Consider the following 18,539-nt stretch of genomic DNA (forward strand, 5'->3'; position numbering starts at 1 on the left):
TTCTTTTTGGGTGTATTGACCTAGTAGTAGGATAATTGGATTCAAGATTATGTACAGTTTACTATCTTTTTGAGTTCCAAATTACTTATATTATCATTTTTAATCATTTTTTTTAATATGATTGTTATGAAATGCAACCTTAGTTTTAATTTGCATTTTTATACTCACAATTTGAAGCATTTTGTCATTTAGTTGTTGATAACTTGGATTTCATAACTGTATATCTTTTAATTGTTGAGAAATAGCTTTTATATTTGAGTTACTCAGTGTATTTTGTATTGGACTTTAATCAAAGAAATTGTATATAAACACTTTTCTCCTTTGTTTCCTTTCTAATTTTAGTTGCTTGGGGTTTTTTGGATGCAACAGTCTAAAAATTTTATGTAAGGAAAATTTTCCATTTTATCTTCCATGACCTTTTCTGTCACTATTTTTTGGTCATTAGAGCTTCCTTTAGTTGGCCAAGACATTTTAGTCCTTGTTTCCTTGATTTATTTGTGATATAAGCTTTTATATATATTTATTTGCTGCTAGGCATATGGTCTTACAATATTGGCCTTACTTAACCTAATTTCTTTTAGTCTTCTTTCTAATTTTTCCTGAAGTTTTTGTTGAGTTTTATCTTTGTAGTTGGGTTTCTGAGACTTATCAAACATGAAACTACTATATTCATATGCTTCTGTATGGTATTTAACTCATCTATTCAGCTGATTGACCTATTTTTTAAACTAGTACCAAATAGTTTTGATGATTGGTTTTGTAGCGTCCTTTGAAATTTGGAATTTTCATTTCCTTGTTCTTCTCATTATTTCGCTTAAGCTTCTTGAGCTTTTATTATTTTTTTCAAGAACTCTAAAATATAATCCTTTCATTATTTGCTGTGACATTGATAAATAAATTAATTTGCATAGGATTATCACTTTTATCATATGAAATAACTGAGCCTTCACCTGATAAGTCTCCAATATTTAAGCCTGTCTTTATTCTTTTAAAATGTTTTATAGTTCTGTTTATTATGTCTTTTATGTCTTGGCAGTTATATTTCTAACTATTTTGGAAATTCTAAAATTATTTTTAATGAAATTTATCTCTTCAGCTGTTTTTGTTTTTTGTTTTTCTTTGAAATATACAAAAATGCTCATTTTATTTTAATCTGTGAGAACAATTTTCTGACTTTTTTTTTCAGTAATAAAAGTGTTAAAATATACATATTTTCTTCTAAGAACTGTTTGAATTATGTCCTAGAAGTTTTCATATATTGCCTACTTGCTTTATTGAAATTTACTTTTGTTTCTTCTTTTATTTAACACATTTTTTTGGTTAGAATAGTGTTCAGCAAAAAAAAAATAATTTAATATTTATGCTTTTATTGTTGTAAGGTTTTATGCCCTTGTACATGATAAACTTTTATAATGAGCTTATATATATCTATAATCTGTGTGTGTGTGTGTGTGTGTGTGTGTATATATATATATATATACATGTTTAAGTATTTGTATATTTCTGTTTACATTGAGTTATCATTAGAGATCTATCATATCTAACCTCTAAGTTTTTTCACAAAATACCAAGAGAGAAGATGAACTTACAACACAACTGATAATATGATATGATAATATATTCAAAATAAAATAATAAGATTATTTATAAAAATGGAGAAATGTCTAATAGACAAGTATGATCTTGATTCCTTAGTAAAGATAATACATTAAAAGAAAACTATATTATCATTAATGAATATTAACAAAATAATATTTAACAAAATTATTAACATTTTAGAGCACCAGCCCTGAAGTCAAGACCTGAATCCAAATCTACTCTCAGACACTTAATACTTACTAGCTGTGTGATTTTGGGGAAGTCACTTAACCCTAATTGCCTTAGCAAAAAAATAAATAAATAAAATAAAGGAAGAAAAAGAAAAGAAAAAGAAAAATTAACATTTAACAATTTTTTAAAAATTGATCTGTAACCTGGTTTCATTTTTATTTAAAACCTTTCAATATTTCAAAACCATTCAAATTAGTATTTTAAAAATGTTATATAATTCTATCAGTAGATGAAACAAATCCATTGACAAAATGTAGCACTTATTTATATTTAAAAAGAGGGGAGTGGTGGGGTGATCTGACTGATTCTTGAGTGGTTCTATGTTTCCATGTAAAGAAAAAGTCTTCATAATTAGAGTGCCATCAGTGAAATGGGTTTTCCCTGTAGATGTCTTCAAGCAAAGTCTTGAAACATTGGTGTATGTTACAGATTCTTCTTCTTGTACAGGTTAGTTCAGATGTTTTAAAGTCCTTTTCTGGGCTGAGATCTGTACTCCTTATTACTTATTTGTTTTTTCTCTCTAAAACTTTCATATGTGCATGGTTTATTATTGTCAAAAATCATACCTTGGAGTAGAAGGCTTAATTGAATTTTAACTTCCAATTCCTTGTCTAAATTGACTCTGGCCAGAATTCAAGGTTCAAGAATTTTAAGTTCTATAACAAAACATTAGAAAAGGAAGATCTGATATCCTTTTCTAAATATCAGGGTTTGCTTCAAAATACAAAAATAAAACCAGTAATAGAAACCTAAATTGCTCTTGTAGAAACATTTGAATATCATATGTAAGTCTTTTATGTTTCCTGTAACTGCCTGTAAAGAAGTCTTTCTATGAAAGATTTCAAAGAAATGCTCAAACGGCAGCTTCTGAATAGCTCCTCTTCTTTTTCTGAACATTAGAAAGTTCTTGGAGAGGGCTAATAAAGATAGAGAGAAATTAGAGTTTACATACTAAAGATGAAATCTTTTAGGGATAAATTTTAGAAAAATTTATCTTTTTTCCCCAAAGCAATGTGTTCATATGATTTGTTTTTTTCTTTTAACAGAAAAAAATTCATGCAATGCCATGTTCTCCTTCATCTACTTCTCATATAAATTTGTCCAATTTAAGCAATAGCAATCCAGTTATTTTTAAAGATGGAATTGGTATTCCTGGGACAACTGCTGCAGTTATATCTACAGGTAAAAAAAAATGTATATAATTTCTTATCTTGTACCCTCATTTATTTTCAATATTAATTTTCTCTTAATGTCTCTGAAATGAAGGAAAATATGTAGTTTCAAAATAGATCTAATTTGTCTTAACATTTTTCATATTCATTCAAGTTGAAACCCTAATTAAAAATAGATTTTCTAAAAAATAAAAAAGTTCTTGTTAATTTTGAGGAATAACCTTAGCAAGACCTAAAAGGAAACTTCCCAAAAGAATCATAGGATCATGAGATCAGAGATGTTGAGCTGGAAGTGTCTTTAAATACCATTTAGTTCTCTCTAATTTTATCCATGAGGAAGTAAGGTTTAGAGAGCTTTTTTTTGACATTTCCCAAACTAAGGAATAGAATTAACTGAAAGAGAGGAGAAACTATCTATCTGAGAGAGTAGAAATAACCAGATAAAAAGCAGGAAAGAACAGTAATAGTAAATGGAGAAAAGGGAAGCAGGAGTTTAAACAAGGATGTAAGTAATATAACATTCTCTTCATTATCCATCTTTTTTTTTTTTTTTTTTTAACTCTAAATTCTTATTCCCTGGTTCATGATTTATCACCATTTGCTGTCTCACTTTAATCTGTATTCTTCATATAGTCAAAGTCTTGTAAGGTATCCATTCCAGATTCTCCCTTCTAGGTATTTTTTTGTCACTATCTTGCAGGGCTTACCGCTCTTTTTGCATTGTTCCTCACTTCAAAACAATGTGAATTTTTGTAACTGTCAGACAATTTATTACTTGGTATGCTTGCTACCTTCTCTCCTGACACTCCTATTCATACTGTTGACATTCTCTTTCCTCTCTCCCCAGCCCTGACCCCCATTTTTGCTGGGAAATTTTTTCCTTGGATCTATGCCTTCCCGTTCTAAATGTCAATTGTCTCTAGGGATCCTGCCACCCTTTCCCCCCAACCATCACAAATAAACTTTTCAGATTCAAATCTATAGACCTTATCCATTCTAAAGTCTTCATTTCTATCCATAGCTTCATCTACTTCCTTCATCTCATCTTTTCAATTTTTCTCTTTTCCTTGTTACCCACTCTGCTGGAAGTTTTTCTCTACCACTGGTGACCCCTCGTGGCTTGTCATGATTTGATCCCATTCTTTCACTCACTTCTCTGTATTCTCTTGCTTCCATTCCCTCCTCTCATGAAACTCCCATATTGTAATGAAATCAGTTCCCATAAAAGGAGCAAATATTTAGCTGTAACCTGAATGTTGCTAGTTTCATTCACTAATTGCAGAATTGTCTCTCTTAGAATTCCACCTTCATCCCTTTCTCTTTATATGCTTCTAGAAAGAAATCTTTTACTGTACTTACTGTTAACGGTTGCTGTTGGCTGTCTGCATTTATTCATTCTTTCTCTAGTATTGTTGTTTGGAGTGTTTGTGATACTAATAATTTCTTTATTTCTTTTTCTAAAAAATATTTCACTTTTTATATTATTGAATACCTATCTTTTGTTCCTTTTAGTTTGGTTTAGATTTGTAGAATAGGCTACCCTGGACTCCAGTGCTCTTCAGAATACACTATTCTATTCCTTCTTTCTTTTACTATTTGATATGGAATAGTCTTGCCAATTATTAGAATTCTTTTCCTTTATATTTGGAAGTCTTTCTCTTGATGGTTTGCAGAACCAATCATTTCTGAATTGAATTGACTTGTTAAATTTAATTACTATGTGTCTTGGAGTTTGTAGCATTGGTGTTTTTTGTTTTGTTTTGTTTTGTTTTTTCCTGGAGGGAATTTGAGAATTCTTTCAATTGGAATTTCATTTTCTATGTTCATGACAATTGCACATTTCCTTTCTATAATTTCCTTGTTGTGATACGGTTTTTTGTTTTGTCATGTTCTTCTGGAAGAGCTTACTGTAATGCCAGAAAAACTGAGGCAAGATAGAGATTAGAGAGTTTTTAATGTTTTATTTGAAAAGGAGAGATTTACTGGGACCAAATGGATCCATGATTTGATCCCAGAGCTGAATGAGACTCTCATCTCCAAGAATCCAGCAAGGAATATCAGATACAAAGATTCTTTTATAGGGTAACAAGAAAGATGACATAATGGGGGGAGGCACTTGGGATGGGGATGATGTAATGAGGGGAGGCACCAGAGAGGGAGAGGCACCTGATATTCTAATGATGTCTAAGATATAAGATCTTTATCCTATCAAACATTCTGATGATTTAGAGGGAAGGGTGGTGTTACAGGATTGAGCGTTACAATTAGGAATTTAGGAAGAACAATGTAGGGAAACTGAGTCAGGACAGTTAGGGAAACTGGGTCAAGACAATAAAAGGGAACTATGGCACAACACTATAATCCTTAGGTTGTCTCTTGCAGATTGTCTTTCTTTTCTGTGAATTTGCATTCCTAGTCTGTTTCTTTGTTTTGACTTTGAATAATTCTTACTCCTGTATTAATTCTATTTAAGTTTTTAAGGATTTTTGTTTCTTTGATAAAATTTATTACTTGACCTTCTTGATTACATAGTTCCTTTCCGATTCTTTCTTCAAGATCTTTCATTTTGTTTTTTTCATGTTTTACTTAATCTCTTGTTGGTATTCATATAGTCCTTTTGAAATAATTTTTTTTTTTCTTTGAGTCTTTACTTATAGTTGCCATAGAGTTAAAATATGTAATAACTTTTGCTAATGGATAAATGTTTCCTTTGATTTTACTAACTCTAGGTTTAGTTGCTGAATTGGTCTTTGTATCAGAGCTAGACTCTCCCAAACTTTATAACCCAAAAGGGTGGAGCGGGTGACCCTCCTTAATTTTGTCCTTAATCTTCTAAGTTCTTATATTGATTAAGTCCTGGGATAAGGGCTTATTATAGAATTGGTGAGGCAGGATTTTGTCCCAGGGAAACAATCTACTAACTTTCCACACATTTTCCCTATTTAATTAATTTCTTTGTAAAGATAAAATTTTAGTTTCTATATTGATATCTACTATATGCATAAATACAACATAGCCATATCCCACCTAATAGCACAAATTTGTTTTGTACAAATGGGATAAATTCTCAGATTGTTCTTAGACTTAAATAGCATAATGAGCATCACATATGTATATGTAAATATTTGTATGTTTTATATGGTCCAGATGATAGGTATATTAGGTAAGTTTGGCTCTCAATTGAATATGATATTAAAAATCACTTCATAATTAAATGTGTGTATGGTTTTTTCCTCCAGTTTGTGTCTATGTGAACAAACATGGGAACTCTGGACCTCATCTGGATAAAAAAAAAGTACAACTCCTTCCTGATCACTTTGGACCGGGACCTGTTAATGTGGTACTTCGTCAGGCTGTTCAAGCTTGTGTAGATTGTGCCCATCAAGTTAAAATGGTTTTTGGATTCCTTAAATCAGGACATCATGGAGGAGAAATGATAACTGGTAATGATCATTCTTTATGCTCTTAAAGACATTTAGTTTTGCTAGGGAACATAATAGGCGTGTGTGGTCTAGCTCTTAACTAGTTAGTATTGATAAGTATTGTCAGTGTCTGAATCATATTTTAAAATGAGTAAATGGAGCCAAGCTTTTCCTTTTTAGGGTTGAACCTCAGTATAAACATAATTCAACAGGTTGTAGTATGCAGTCATTTTTATTGAAAAAAAGACTTGTCTACGAGCCAAGTCATCCTATAGATTGTAAAATCAAATCACTTTGTCTTCATACACAGAATTCTTTATATTAAATAAAATACTTTCAGTGGCTTCTTCTCTTAAAATGACATGTTTACCTTGACTTAAATAGCTTTGGCTTTCCTGCAAAAAATTAGATGTCTTTGTTAGTATCCTAGTATAGCTCAAAATAAACAGCTTTTTTGTTTGTTTGTTTGTTTGTTTTTTCTTTTTAGCTTATAAAAACAATTTTTACTTCTTAAGTACAGCAAGAATACACATACAAACATGCTTCCTTATCCCTATATCTGGGGGCATTAATCCCAGCTTTGTACTTTGTTATATTCCAGAGAATAGCTTAGCTCACTTCCTTTATAGGACAAAGCCTATGTTGGAGTTGAATCTTAGATATTCGTATGTTTTCAGACTTCCTTGCCAGGCAGCTAAAATAATTAGTTTAGAGTCCTGGTACCCAAGTCACCATAGCATAACCCTTCCCCTTAATCTAGAACTGGATAGGACAAATGAAATAGCTCAAGATAGACATCCTGAAGTGTGTTTCTCAGGACAGCTATAAAAGAAAGAGTGAGGAAGGGGTCCCTTCCTTCCTCATTGGTTCAGTTCATGATGTCCATGCTGTCAGTGGACCTTTACCCTCTGTAGATGCCAAAAAGAAAAAGTACATAGTAGAAAAAAGGTTAGCCTGACAGTTTTACAAGATGCCACCTATTCCAGTTGTGCAACCAATCAGGCTGCTCATATATGTCCTTATGGGAAGGGAAGTGGAGACGATCCTTTCCAGGAGCTAGGCTTTTGCCTTTAATTGATCTAGACATACTTCAACATCCTGTTATAACCAGGGAAGGGGGAACTTTTTTTTCCTGGATATTTATAACATCATTCAAAGGCCACACAAATTTAAAATTAAAAGTTTACAGAGCTCAAACAGTGCTAAGTTGTAACTTAGCTTTCAGCTCATTATTGCCTGTGGTTGCCTTAGCAAATCATTTTACATGCCCTATAATGGCTGTAGGCTGGACATTCCCCACCCCTGTGTTACACTTTTCTCACCATTTGGAATATTAGCCATCACTGCTAATGTCAGGGAGGACATCAAATAAAAGAGAGATGAATCTTAAATATAGACCTTTTCCCTGAGTCAGATTAGTCTCTGGCAAGTGTCCTTTCAAATGCTTTTCTTGTGTCATAAAATAAAGTTTTCCAAACAGCCAGTGTTGCACATCCACATACAATGCCACACGTTTAGATGACAGTCATAATTTATCACCAAATAAAAATTTTGCAGATTCCACAAAACAAACATTTCACAAAGTTTACCGAATATCCTTGTTTATTTAGTTTTATACTTATAAGGCCTCAACCCAAAAGTTAAAAAGAAAAAAAAAAAAGAAAACTAGCTTCCTGTTTTGGAAGGAAACTTGGTCTACACTGAGTTTTCCGAATTATTTGAAATCTCCACAGGGATTTCTAGAATCACTCCTCTCTTCAGTGAGAAAACTGTCCCCAAGTGGAAATGCTTCCATGATTCGCTTAGTGCATAATAAGTCTGCCCAGCAGGGGTGTAGACAAAAAAGTGTCCCCTTCTATACTGGGCACACCTGTGGCATTTCCCTCTTGGGGCTCCCCTCTACCACAGTAGATCTCCATTGAGACCCAGGTAAATTTTTTCTGGGTCCTTGTTCCAAAGAGCACTTAAAACTCTCCCATACATCTTTGTCACTACAAAAGTAAACCAGATGGAATTTCAAACTCACACAATGAGACAATAAGACAAGTAGGCTTAGGTAGAGAAGGAGCAAATATTGTCAGCAACTTGTGGATTTTAATGACAAGTATTTTAATTTTAAAAATGCTGAGGCATTTTGCTATCACAAAGTCTAGATCTGTTTAAATGCAAATGGATGTGTGTATGTATACATGCCACACATTTTTATATAGTAGGCTTTTGTGTGTGTGTGTGTGTGTGTGTGTGTGTGTGTGTGTGTGTGTTTATGCACATATGCGTTTCTTGCCCCTATTGCCTGAAGGCCAGCTGTGCTATTTACCCTTCTCATAGGTACACTGGAACACTTAAAGGGACTGGGTGTTCAGGCTTTTTGCCATTGCCTCAAACCCCTACCAGTAGTGTTCCCTCAATTTGTAGGAGTTTCCACTATACTTCAATTGCATTTTCCCACTTAAAAGGATTAATTTTTTTGCAAAGAATTATGTATTTCAAAAATTTAGTAAGAAATAAGCCAATGTACTTCTCAAAATGTGGGACATAACTCTCTTCTTTGTACTCTGGGGAAAAGGGAAGGGATTGAGGTTATAGCTTAATTTGTAGAGTAGTTTATTTCTGGTAGTTAGAAGCTTAATGTAAATAAACATTATTTTTAAGGCCTTATAGTCATTCTTATTTTTTTTTTTTTCCTTTTAAATGGTTAGTGATAGTGCTAGTGATAGAATTAATTTAGAAAAGTAGTAACAGGGTAGCTAGGACACTAGACCTGGAGTCAGTAAGACAGATCAATTCTATTTTCAGATATTTTTCTAGCTGTATGACCATAGGCAAGTCATTTTAACGCTGTTTGCTTCTGTTTCCTCATCTGTAAAATTAGCTGAAGAAGGAAATGTTAATCTACTTTAGAATTTTTGCCAAGAAAACTCTACAAGGAGTCATGATGAGTTGGATATAACTAAAAATAACACCATAGTAAGAGATGCTCTCTCTCTCACATATTGAAATAGCCACAATATTTTTCAAATAAAGCATAATGCTGCTTCTTCCTTTAACCTTATATGACAAATAGAAAAGACTGTCTTTTTAGACCAATCTACCTAAAAAGCAATATTAAGAAGACAGGCAGAATATGGCACTTGAGATATAAAAAAAATTCATTTTTTTAATTATGTCATTATTTTTAAAAAACTAACCTCTCTGTTAAATGGTTACAGTAAGTTTAGTGAAAGTTGACTCATTTTCTAAGTTCATCATGAACTTTTCATTTTTAAACCTAATGAAATGGATTTCTGGCATATATTATTGAAGTAATTTGATAGTGCTCAGCTGGATAAGGGTCACAATTATTTTCCCTAAGGTCCATAAAATTAAATTTAACAATGATGATGAAGCCTCACTGGAATAATAGGAATCTGCTCTGAATAATGCTTACTCTTCTTTTTTTGCTTTACTTACCAACATAGTAGTTGAAAAGAACTTTACCAGGGAGAAAAGGGGACTCATAACAGGGCCTCTCCATAATTTTCTACTTAGCTAAATTAGACTGACAGCATGATCTTTATTCATAGAATTCTTCTCTGTGAGGAAGAAGAGCACCAATATGAGATGGTATAGGGGAGTAGCTATTAGAGTGTGTGGCTAATCTGCAGTTTGGATAATCTATTAATCAGAAACTTGTGATGTGATCTCACTTTTGGAAGTGATGTACTGCATTTGTAGAAGCATATATTATATTATTCCTTTCATTTATTTAACTTAATTTCACTTAAAATGTTTATAGGGTAAATACTGCTTTTCTGAAGTCATGAAAATGTAATTTAAAAACAAGAGCAAATTAGATTTTTGTGTACTTTTGGAAATTGTTTAATATTTTGTCTTTGCATAAGAATGATTTTGATTTTTTTCCCCTCCCTTTCTCCTGCAGCATCCTTTGATGGTGAAAAACATGCCACCAATCTTCCTTCTGTGAACAGTGCATCATTTGTTCTTCGTTTTCTGGAGAAACTTTGCCACAGTCTTCAGTGTGATAATCTTTTTAGTAGCCAGCCTTTCAGCCCTTATATGGGAACTGCTCATAGTCCTACAGATTATGATAGAAATAAACCAGGTGATAGCAAATATATGCTGCATTTTTACAATATACTTTTCTCACAATCAATTAAAATATCTATTCTCAGGAAGACTGTCTTTTAGAAACTTGTATTTATTAAGGTTGAAATTTATATTGAAATTATTAATAGTTTACATTATTCTATTTTTATAAACATAAAGGAAAAATCTTCTATTGTGGTTAATGAAACTTAAGAATCAAGGTATGTGGGTTTTGTTGAAATTTTCTTTTACTTGGTCATTAGCCTTTCTGTGTCCTTTTTATCTGGTTGCTCCTTAGAAGATAATGGAGATTAGAAGTAGTAGAATATTTGAGCAATTTTCTTTGGTAGCATAAAATAAGTTAATAACTTTCTGTTCACAACAGTAACAAACACAAGGATTCAGATCCTCCAAACTCTGGGTTTCTACAGATCTGATGCAATATATTTCTTTTATTCATTGTATTTCCATTCACTGGACTGAAAACCCCTCACCTACAGCTCATCACTTCATAATTGTGAATATTAATGGTCCTTAGCCTCCATATAAGCACTCAAGGTAGCAAGTGCATAGGAGATACAGTGTTGCATGAAGAGTACATAAAGAACAAAAGACTCAGAAACACATAAATAAATGTAGAAATCCTAAGGCAACTCACTATAGATAGCTCCAAAAACTAACAAAATTTTCTTTCTTCTTCAGTGCATCCTAATTTTCCATTTTTCCTGCTTCCAAATTTAGCATTGTTCTTGGTTTGAACTTCCCTAGAAGAAAAAAATGCATTGGGACTGCTTGATAGGCTATGTTCTTCCCAGTGGGTCATGAAAATTGTGTAGTCAACCGAGCTTTTTACTCATCCATGTTATATGTTCTGTGTTTCATGTAAGGGCAATTTTCAAGTCATACTCCTTAGGAAATTTCCCTAATCTCTGAAGTATCCTGTATGGGATTACTAGTAAAATACTCCCAAGGTAGAAGCTACCCACAAAGTTTTCCTATTCTGGACAGAAAGAAATTCACATTGGCATATTTTGTCATTAAACCACCTATGAAATTTGTGCTCTCCCCTTCTCTATCCCTCTTTGAAGGGAGACAAAGCTCAAACAAAAGTACAGTCTAGACAAACTCTTTAAAATGATCAGAGAACCACCCTAATATAAGAAATTAATAAAACATATCTTTACCTTACAATAATAAATGTAAACATTTACATAATCTAAAGTAAAATAAGAATGATTGCTATGTCATGATTCTTAAGTATAGTGTCATAGAATTCAATGTTCCCATTTTCCTATGAGAATTGAGTGTTCTCTTTCTCAGGAAATGTAGGAAGCAGTTAGGGATATGAAAGGAATCAAATCAAAGTTTCCAAAAGGATTATGCTTTCTTCTGTATATTTTTAAAGATTCATTTTTTAAAAATTCATTGTAGAAATAGATTGAAATCTTTGTGAGATATTAAGATCTTGATCTAAATTTCATTTACAGATTTCAAAGTAATTTGTGAATTTCTGAGCTAATCCAATAACTAGGATAAGTTCCTACTTGAAAAAATGAATATACATACATATGTGTATTATATATTTTACTTACATATATATACATTCACACATATCAATGCATATCAATGTGTATAACAGTTCACACATGTACGTGTAAATATTAATATTTTTTAAAATAGGGACTTATCCTAGCAAACAGTTCACATGTATGTGAAGCATATGTATATCCATAGATTATCTGATTTTTTTCCTTCAGTTTTTAAAACTTGAACTAAATAGTTTGAAGCTTGTCAAAGCTATTGAGCAAAAAAATTATCTTTTATAATTCAACTGTACTTTGAAATATAATTTTTACATAAAGACATCGTAAATTTACATATAGTCAAAAGAATTCATAGTTGGTTCTTTTAAACTGAAATTTATTACCCAACACTATAACTTTTGCATTTTAACTTTTTGAGGAAATTTTTATTCAGTTGAAAATTCTATATCCAGTCCACTGTTTGCATCTGGTTTCATTTCATTGAGTCATTTTTCATTTTTATACTTTTGTTAAATTAACTAAGGAGGGAAACTTAATTTCAGAAAATGTTGATGAAAGCTTGTTTTGAGTTAAGGATGGTAATGTCTTTTTGGGATGATGTTTGAAGAGTGTAAAGTAGACCAGTGTTGTTGCTAAGACAGAGACATAGAGACATAATTGAAAGATTTGTTCCTACTCAGTATGACGGTTTCATTGCTAGAAATATTTTTGATTTCACACTTTGAAATAAATCTTGCCATTTGGTTACAAAGATCAGTGACTCTGAAACTGGAGATCAGGAAAGGTGTGGAATAATCTCAAAGGGTATATGATAGATAGTTAGAGGAGGGGAAGATGGGTCATCCTCTACTTCCCCAGCAGTCAAAGATCGGTTAATCTCTGATATAACTATCCCCACTCTTTAACTCCTCCTTTTGTGGCTGCCCTCTTCCATAATTATCCTGAGATCTTTAAGAAGTTATAATCTAAAGCAGATCCTGAGGCTCTTGCACGAGTTGTATGAGCAAAATCCCCTCCTTTTCTCTGTTGCCCACCTTCCAGCAGGTCCGTGCCTGGCTCTCCCCATCACCATCATTATGGACTCTGCCCACCTACCCCAAATACAAGCCCGTGCTTTTCATTTGTGGTGAGGAATAATGAGTAGCCCAGGTAGGAAAAGGTTGCAATTACATCACTATTCTTTCTAGATGTTTCTTTTTTCTGAATTTTCCTGGTTCTGTTGAGGCATCACCATTCTTCTAGCTTCCCATGTTTTCATCCTCTTACCTTATGCTCTATTCTTCACTCCAGGGATCTCAATTGTCTATTGACCTTTTTTTCATCTTCATTCTAACTTAGGCTTTTAAAATTTAAACCAGAAATTTTGGCCAATAAGTTTAAATGTAATTATTGACTCTTAATTAAGATAATAGTTTCTAATTTGAAGTCTAACATAATTGGTTTTCTAGAGATATTTACATTTTAATGCCATATTGTTGAAGAAAGCAGGATAAATGTGCTTTGGTTAAGGGGACACTTGGTAACTTGTAAGGACTGGTCTGTATTTGTAGAGCAAGCTCTAATTTATAGGATGCAGGAGGGAAAGCCCACCATGCTACTAATTGTGAGGCTAGAGCTCGGATGAAATTCCCAGTCTTTCTTTATAGCTGTTCCCCATAAAACAGAAAAGAAGTCTTTTGTAGGCTGGAATATAATACATTGAAATAGCTTCTGAGATTCCCAGTTGTAATCATTGTAGAATGAGTAAATAACTTGACATGACACATGTAGATAATTCTGGAAAATTTAATCGCCTCTGGTATTAGATATTGTTGAAATGTTTTATGGAATATGCTATAAATTGGTTGAGTGAACAAATATTTGACTTATTAGGAGTAAATCAAGCACTCTTATAATATGGAAACATAGTGAATCTAATGATGATGATGATGATGATATAAAAAAAGGCCAACTCATTACTTATAACACTTTTTTCTAATAGCAAAAGAAGAAATATCAGAAAATAGGGGTACTAAAAGATATTCTCAGGATTCTCCATCCTATGCTGCCCCTCTTTCCCCTAAGCTTCCTAGAACAGAAGTGCATGCATCTGAAGGTAATTACCATTTATGCATTTCAGAAGATGGAAAAATAATCTGAATACTAAGATCTCAAAATTTATGATTCTAAATTAGTACTAAAGCCAGTTTGACAATTAGTCTTCTTATAGGCCACTTTTGTGCTTCATTGTTTTCTTTACTTAGCTATGTTCTCTTAATGAGATATATGTATACTTTGTGGCCAGTTGGTCTGCTTATTAGCTTTTTCTCTGCCAAAAGACAGAAAAAAAAGAAAGAAAACCTTTCCTTTCCAGTGTCCTGAAAGTTTAAATACCCACCCAAATGATTGATTTTTCATTTTTTCCTTTTTATATCAAGTAGACAAACTTTTGGCAAAAATGCATTATTTTTTGTGGTAATGAATATTTGCAGAATGTCCTGTTGAGTAGGTAATATGCTTTAATTTTATTTTTAAGAAATTAAATATATAGTTATTTATGTTTTCTGTGATAAGATACAAATCTGCATAATATAAGACATTATAAATTTGATGATAAGGTTTGGTGCTAGGCTACATCTCATTAAACAGAACTACAAAGGATAATCCACATTTATTATGAAGAGATATTATATTAAACATTTAAATTTTGAAGGAACTGGATTTAGATTTTATTGGTATAGAGAACTCCCATTGAGAAAATCCTTTCTACTAATGCAAATGATACTTGCTCTGCAATTTATAGATTTAAAGTGTTGTGTGGCACACTGAGAAGTTATGACTTGGCATAGGTCACATTGCCAGTTACTTCCCAGTTGTAAGACCTATTCTTTCCAATTTTAACTAGGTCATAATTTACTTTATCTTATATTGCTTAAAATAAATAAGCTTGTTTTTTATAAAGAATTTTATATTATTTCTTTTTTATGAAGAAATTACATTGTAATAGCTTTTGTAATAAAAGGATGTGAAGTATAATTCCATTGAGTAGATAACCTTTGTATTTGTTCTCAACTCTAGCCGAAATATTGCCAGCTGAAGAAAATGGCATGCCTAAAGAGCACAGATTTTCTGAACAATCCATAGATTCAACACTGAATTCAGGAAACCCTTTAAGCCCTGCTTGTAGAAATCCTACAAACTGTCGTACCTCAACAAGTACTACATATTATAGAAATTCTCTTCAATCAGTAACTACTACCTCAAACTCAGTGCCAATGTTGCACAAACTGTCATTGACTCCTGCTGGGAACAATTATTATGAAGGCAACAGGAGACGAATGCAAAGGAGGATTGAAGGTATAGTTTGTGGTTATTTATTTTGAAATTTTATTTCATTGTCAGTTCTGGATTCCCTTTTTCCCTTCTTCCACTTCCTCATCCAGTGAGTGGAGAAAATATTTTACCAATATCTATAGTCATGCCAAATAAATTTCTATGTTAGCCAAGTCCAAAAAAACTATATTGAAGGTATAGATGAGTGGTTCTACAAATATATTACCTTGCTACTTTAGAAGGCATTTATGATCTCTTCTTCCACTGTTCAACAAAAAAAGGTTCATAGTCATTTAATCAGTAATCATGTGTTACTATATGGAAAAGGTGAAGAAAAGTAAAATAAAGCTAAAAAGGTGCAATGAGCCTAGGTTTTGAAAGGCTTTAAAATCTATATAGAGGTGTTTACATTTGATCCTAGAAGTAATTGGGAGACACTGGACTTCATTGATAAATGAGGGTTACGTGATTATATGAGTTATTAAAGAAAATCAGAAGACTAATTAGGAGATTGTTGAGATTAATCAAGTGAGAGGTTATGAAGACTAGAGAATAAATAAGGGGTTAAATCTGAGAAAGGCAATGATTTGAATAAAAATTGATGATACGAATTCATCCCATTTATATACCTCATAGTCAATATTTATATAAAACTACTCTATGACAGGCACGAGGCTAAGAACTTTACGTTTATCTTCTCATTTGATCCTCATAAGAACTGTGTTTTACAGATGCGGAAAACAAAGTTTAAGCCCATGATTACATATCTATTAAGTATCAGATTTTCCTGACTCTATGTCTAGTACTCTATTCATTAATAATTCCAGTAAAATAAGACAAATGTCCAAATTTGGTCTATCAAAAATTGCATGTCTCATGTTCCCTGAGTCTACAATTCCTGCAGTAGATAAATAATGTTCATCTTCATCATTTCTCTAGAATTATGATTGGTCATTGTGTTGAACACAATTTTTAACAGTTTTCTTTAAAATGTCCTTGTTTGTATTATAAAATTTCTCCCTGTTCTATTTCACTCTGCAGTTCACGTAAAGTCTCATATTACTCTGAAATTACTCCTTTTATCATATTTTTTCAGATAATATTTTATTATATTCATATACCATAACTTTTTAACTTATTCAATTGATGACTACCCTCCTTAGTTTATAATTCTTTGTTATAACAAAAAGAATAAGTACATTTTAATGGCTTTGAGGACACATTTAAAAATTGTCTTCAAAATAGTTGTATCAATTCATAGTTCTATCAGTAGCAAAATAATGTGCCTGGTTTCTGCAGTTGTCACTTTCCTTTTTTGTCATCTAATAGATTTACTAATCTGTTAATTATAAGGTATAATTCTCAAAGTTGTATTAATTTGTATTTTACTAGTCAATGATACTTTGAAATATTTTTTTTCCCCCATGGATGTTGATAGCTTAAACTTCTTCCTTTAAAAATTGCCTGTTCATATACTTGTACTATTTATTATGGTATGACTCTTATTCTTATATATTTGAAATGGTTCTTTTTTGTTTGTTTTTTTTACAATTGGGGTTAAGTGATTTGCCCAGGATCATATAACTAGGAAGTATTAAGTGTCTGAAATCAGATTTGAACTCAGGTCCTCCTGACTTCAGGGCTAGTGGAAATAGTTCTTTTAGATCTTGATTTAGAGAATTTTTATCAGAGTGCTACAAAAATTGCTCTATTTGAATTGCATTTATTTTGTTTTTGCAAAAACTTTTTAAGGTAACAATCAAAATTGTTCAGTATATTTTCTTTGACACTTTTCTATTACTTATTTGATCATGTATTCTCTCTCCTACCCATAGTTGGGCAACATAGGATTTCCTACCTTGCTTTTCTCATTTGTCTGTGATATTATCTGGGTCTTGTTCCCATTTGGGAGCTTACCCTGATGTATATGGTGGGAGGTGTTGATCTAAACCTAATTTCTTCCTGACTGCTTTCCAGATTTCCCAAGGGGGTGGGGGGGGGAAATTGGGAGGAGGGATGGTAATAAGATTTTATCCAAGTAGTAGGTTATCAAACAGTGCTTTTTTATATGATGTGTCTAATCTATTCCACTGACCAGCTTTTGTTTGTTTTTAAACTAATACTAAAAGTGTGATGTTCTCTTCTCTAAATTGTAATCTTTCTTTTTGAGCAGGTTTCTTGGGGAGCTTCTGGAGACAGCCTTAGTTTCAGTTCAGTTTAATCTCCTCAAATGCAGCCAGGAGTTAAAGTCCAGATCTTTTATTGTCTCTTCTAAAATCTTATCTCCTTCACTTGGGGCTCAGCTAGTTTTCTGGAGGCCTTCGTCTCTCTTTGGTTCCCAAGAGCTCTTGTCTGAATGCCTCCAGCCAACAGGATGAAGTTGGAAATGAATTCTGAATCCTCTCCCAGAGAATGGGCTTGTGGGTGGGCTTGTGAATCTCCCAGAAGTCAATTTTAGTTGTGAATTCCTCGAAGTCCATGAAGTTTTCTCCCGAAGTTCTAAGAGCTTCTTGCTCTTGGAGTACACACCAATCATTTCATTACTAGGAAACCATTATTTGTTGCAGGATTAAATCAATGCTAAATTAGATTTAACCATTGTCTCCTCAATTCCACTCAGTACCTTGTTTCAAGTTCTGGTCCATAACATCTCCTTATAGAATCAGATTAATCATACTGAAATAGATAATCATTGTCTCTATCTTGTAAGAATCCTAAGAAAAAGTGGGTTTTTTCTTTTTTCTGTTTTTGATGATTTCTGCTTTTTAGTATAGTTTGAGATCTGAAAATGCTAGACTTCCTTATTTTCTACTTTTCATTATTCCCCTTGAGATTCTTTATACCTCCAGAGAAATCTTGTTATTTTTTTCCTAGGTCTTATTAAGTAATCATTTGATAATTTGATTGATATAATAATCTATAAATGAAGTTAGACAATATTGTCATTTTTATTATAAGCATACCCAAACACTGAGCAATTGATATGTCTTCATTTATTCACATGTCTCTTCATTTCAGGAAAAATAGCACCTTTATTCTGTCAGGGAAGACCACACAATAGCATTAGGAATTAGCCTTGTACACTAGAAATAGTACTGTTTTGGAGACAGGATTAAGATTTAAAGTGTGGTGTCTGATGCTTACTATCTCTGTAACCTTAAGGCAAGTCCCTT

At 32.3% G+C, this 18,539-nt stretch overlaps 1 protein-coding gene across 1 annotated transcript in view; it reads left to right on the forward strand.

The window, feature by feature from the left end:
- The window catches only part of SCML2 (Scm polycomb group protein like 2), a 137,814-nt gene that overhangs the window by 110,062 nt on the left and 9,213 nt on the right, over window positions 1–18,539 (forward strand). The window contains exons 9-13 of the mRNA XM_074299888.1: window positions 2,877–3,012; window positions 6,242–6,445; window positions 10,344–10,526; window positions 14,036–14,149; window positions 15,112–15,390. Coding sequence (XP_074155989.1) covers window positions 2,877–3,012; window positions 6,242–6,445; window positions 10,344–10,526; window positions 14,036–14,149; window positions 15,112–15,390 — 916 coding nt within the window. The remainder of the gene's footprint in view (window positions 1–2,876; window positions 3,013–6,241; window positions 6,446–10,343; window positions 10,527–14,035; window positions 14,150–15,111; window positions 15,391–18,539) is intronic.

Source organism: Sminthopsis crassicaudata, chromosome 3 (assembly GCF_048593235.1).
Source record: "Sminthopsis crassicaudata isolate SCR6 chromosome 3, ASM4859323v1, whole genome shotgun sequence".
In the NCBI taxonomy this organism is placed as follows: Eukaryota; Metazoa; Chordata; class Mammalia; order Dasyuromorphia; family Dasyuridae; genus Sminthopsis; species Sminthopsis crassicaudata.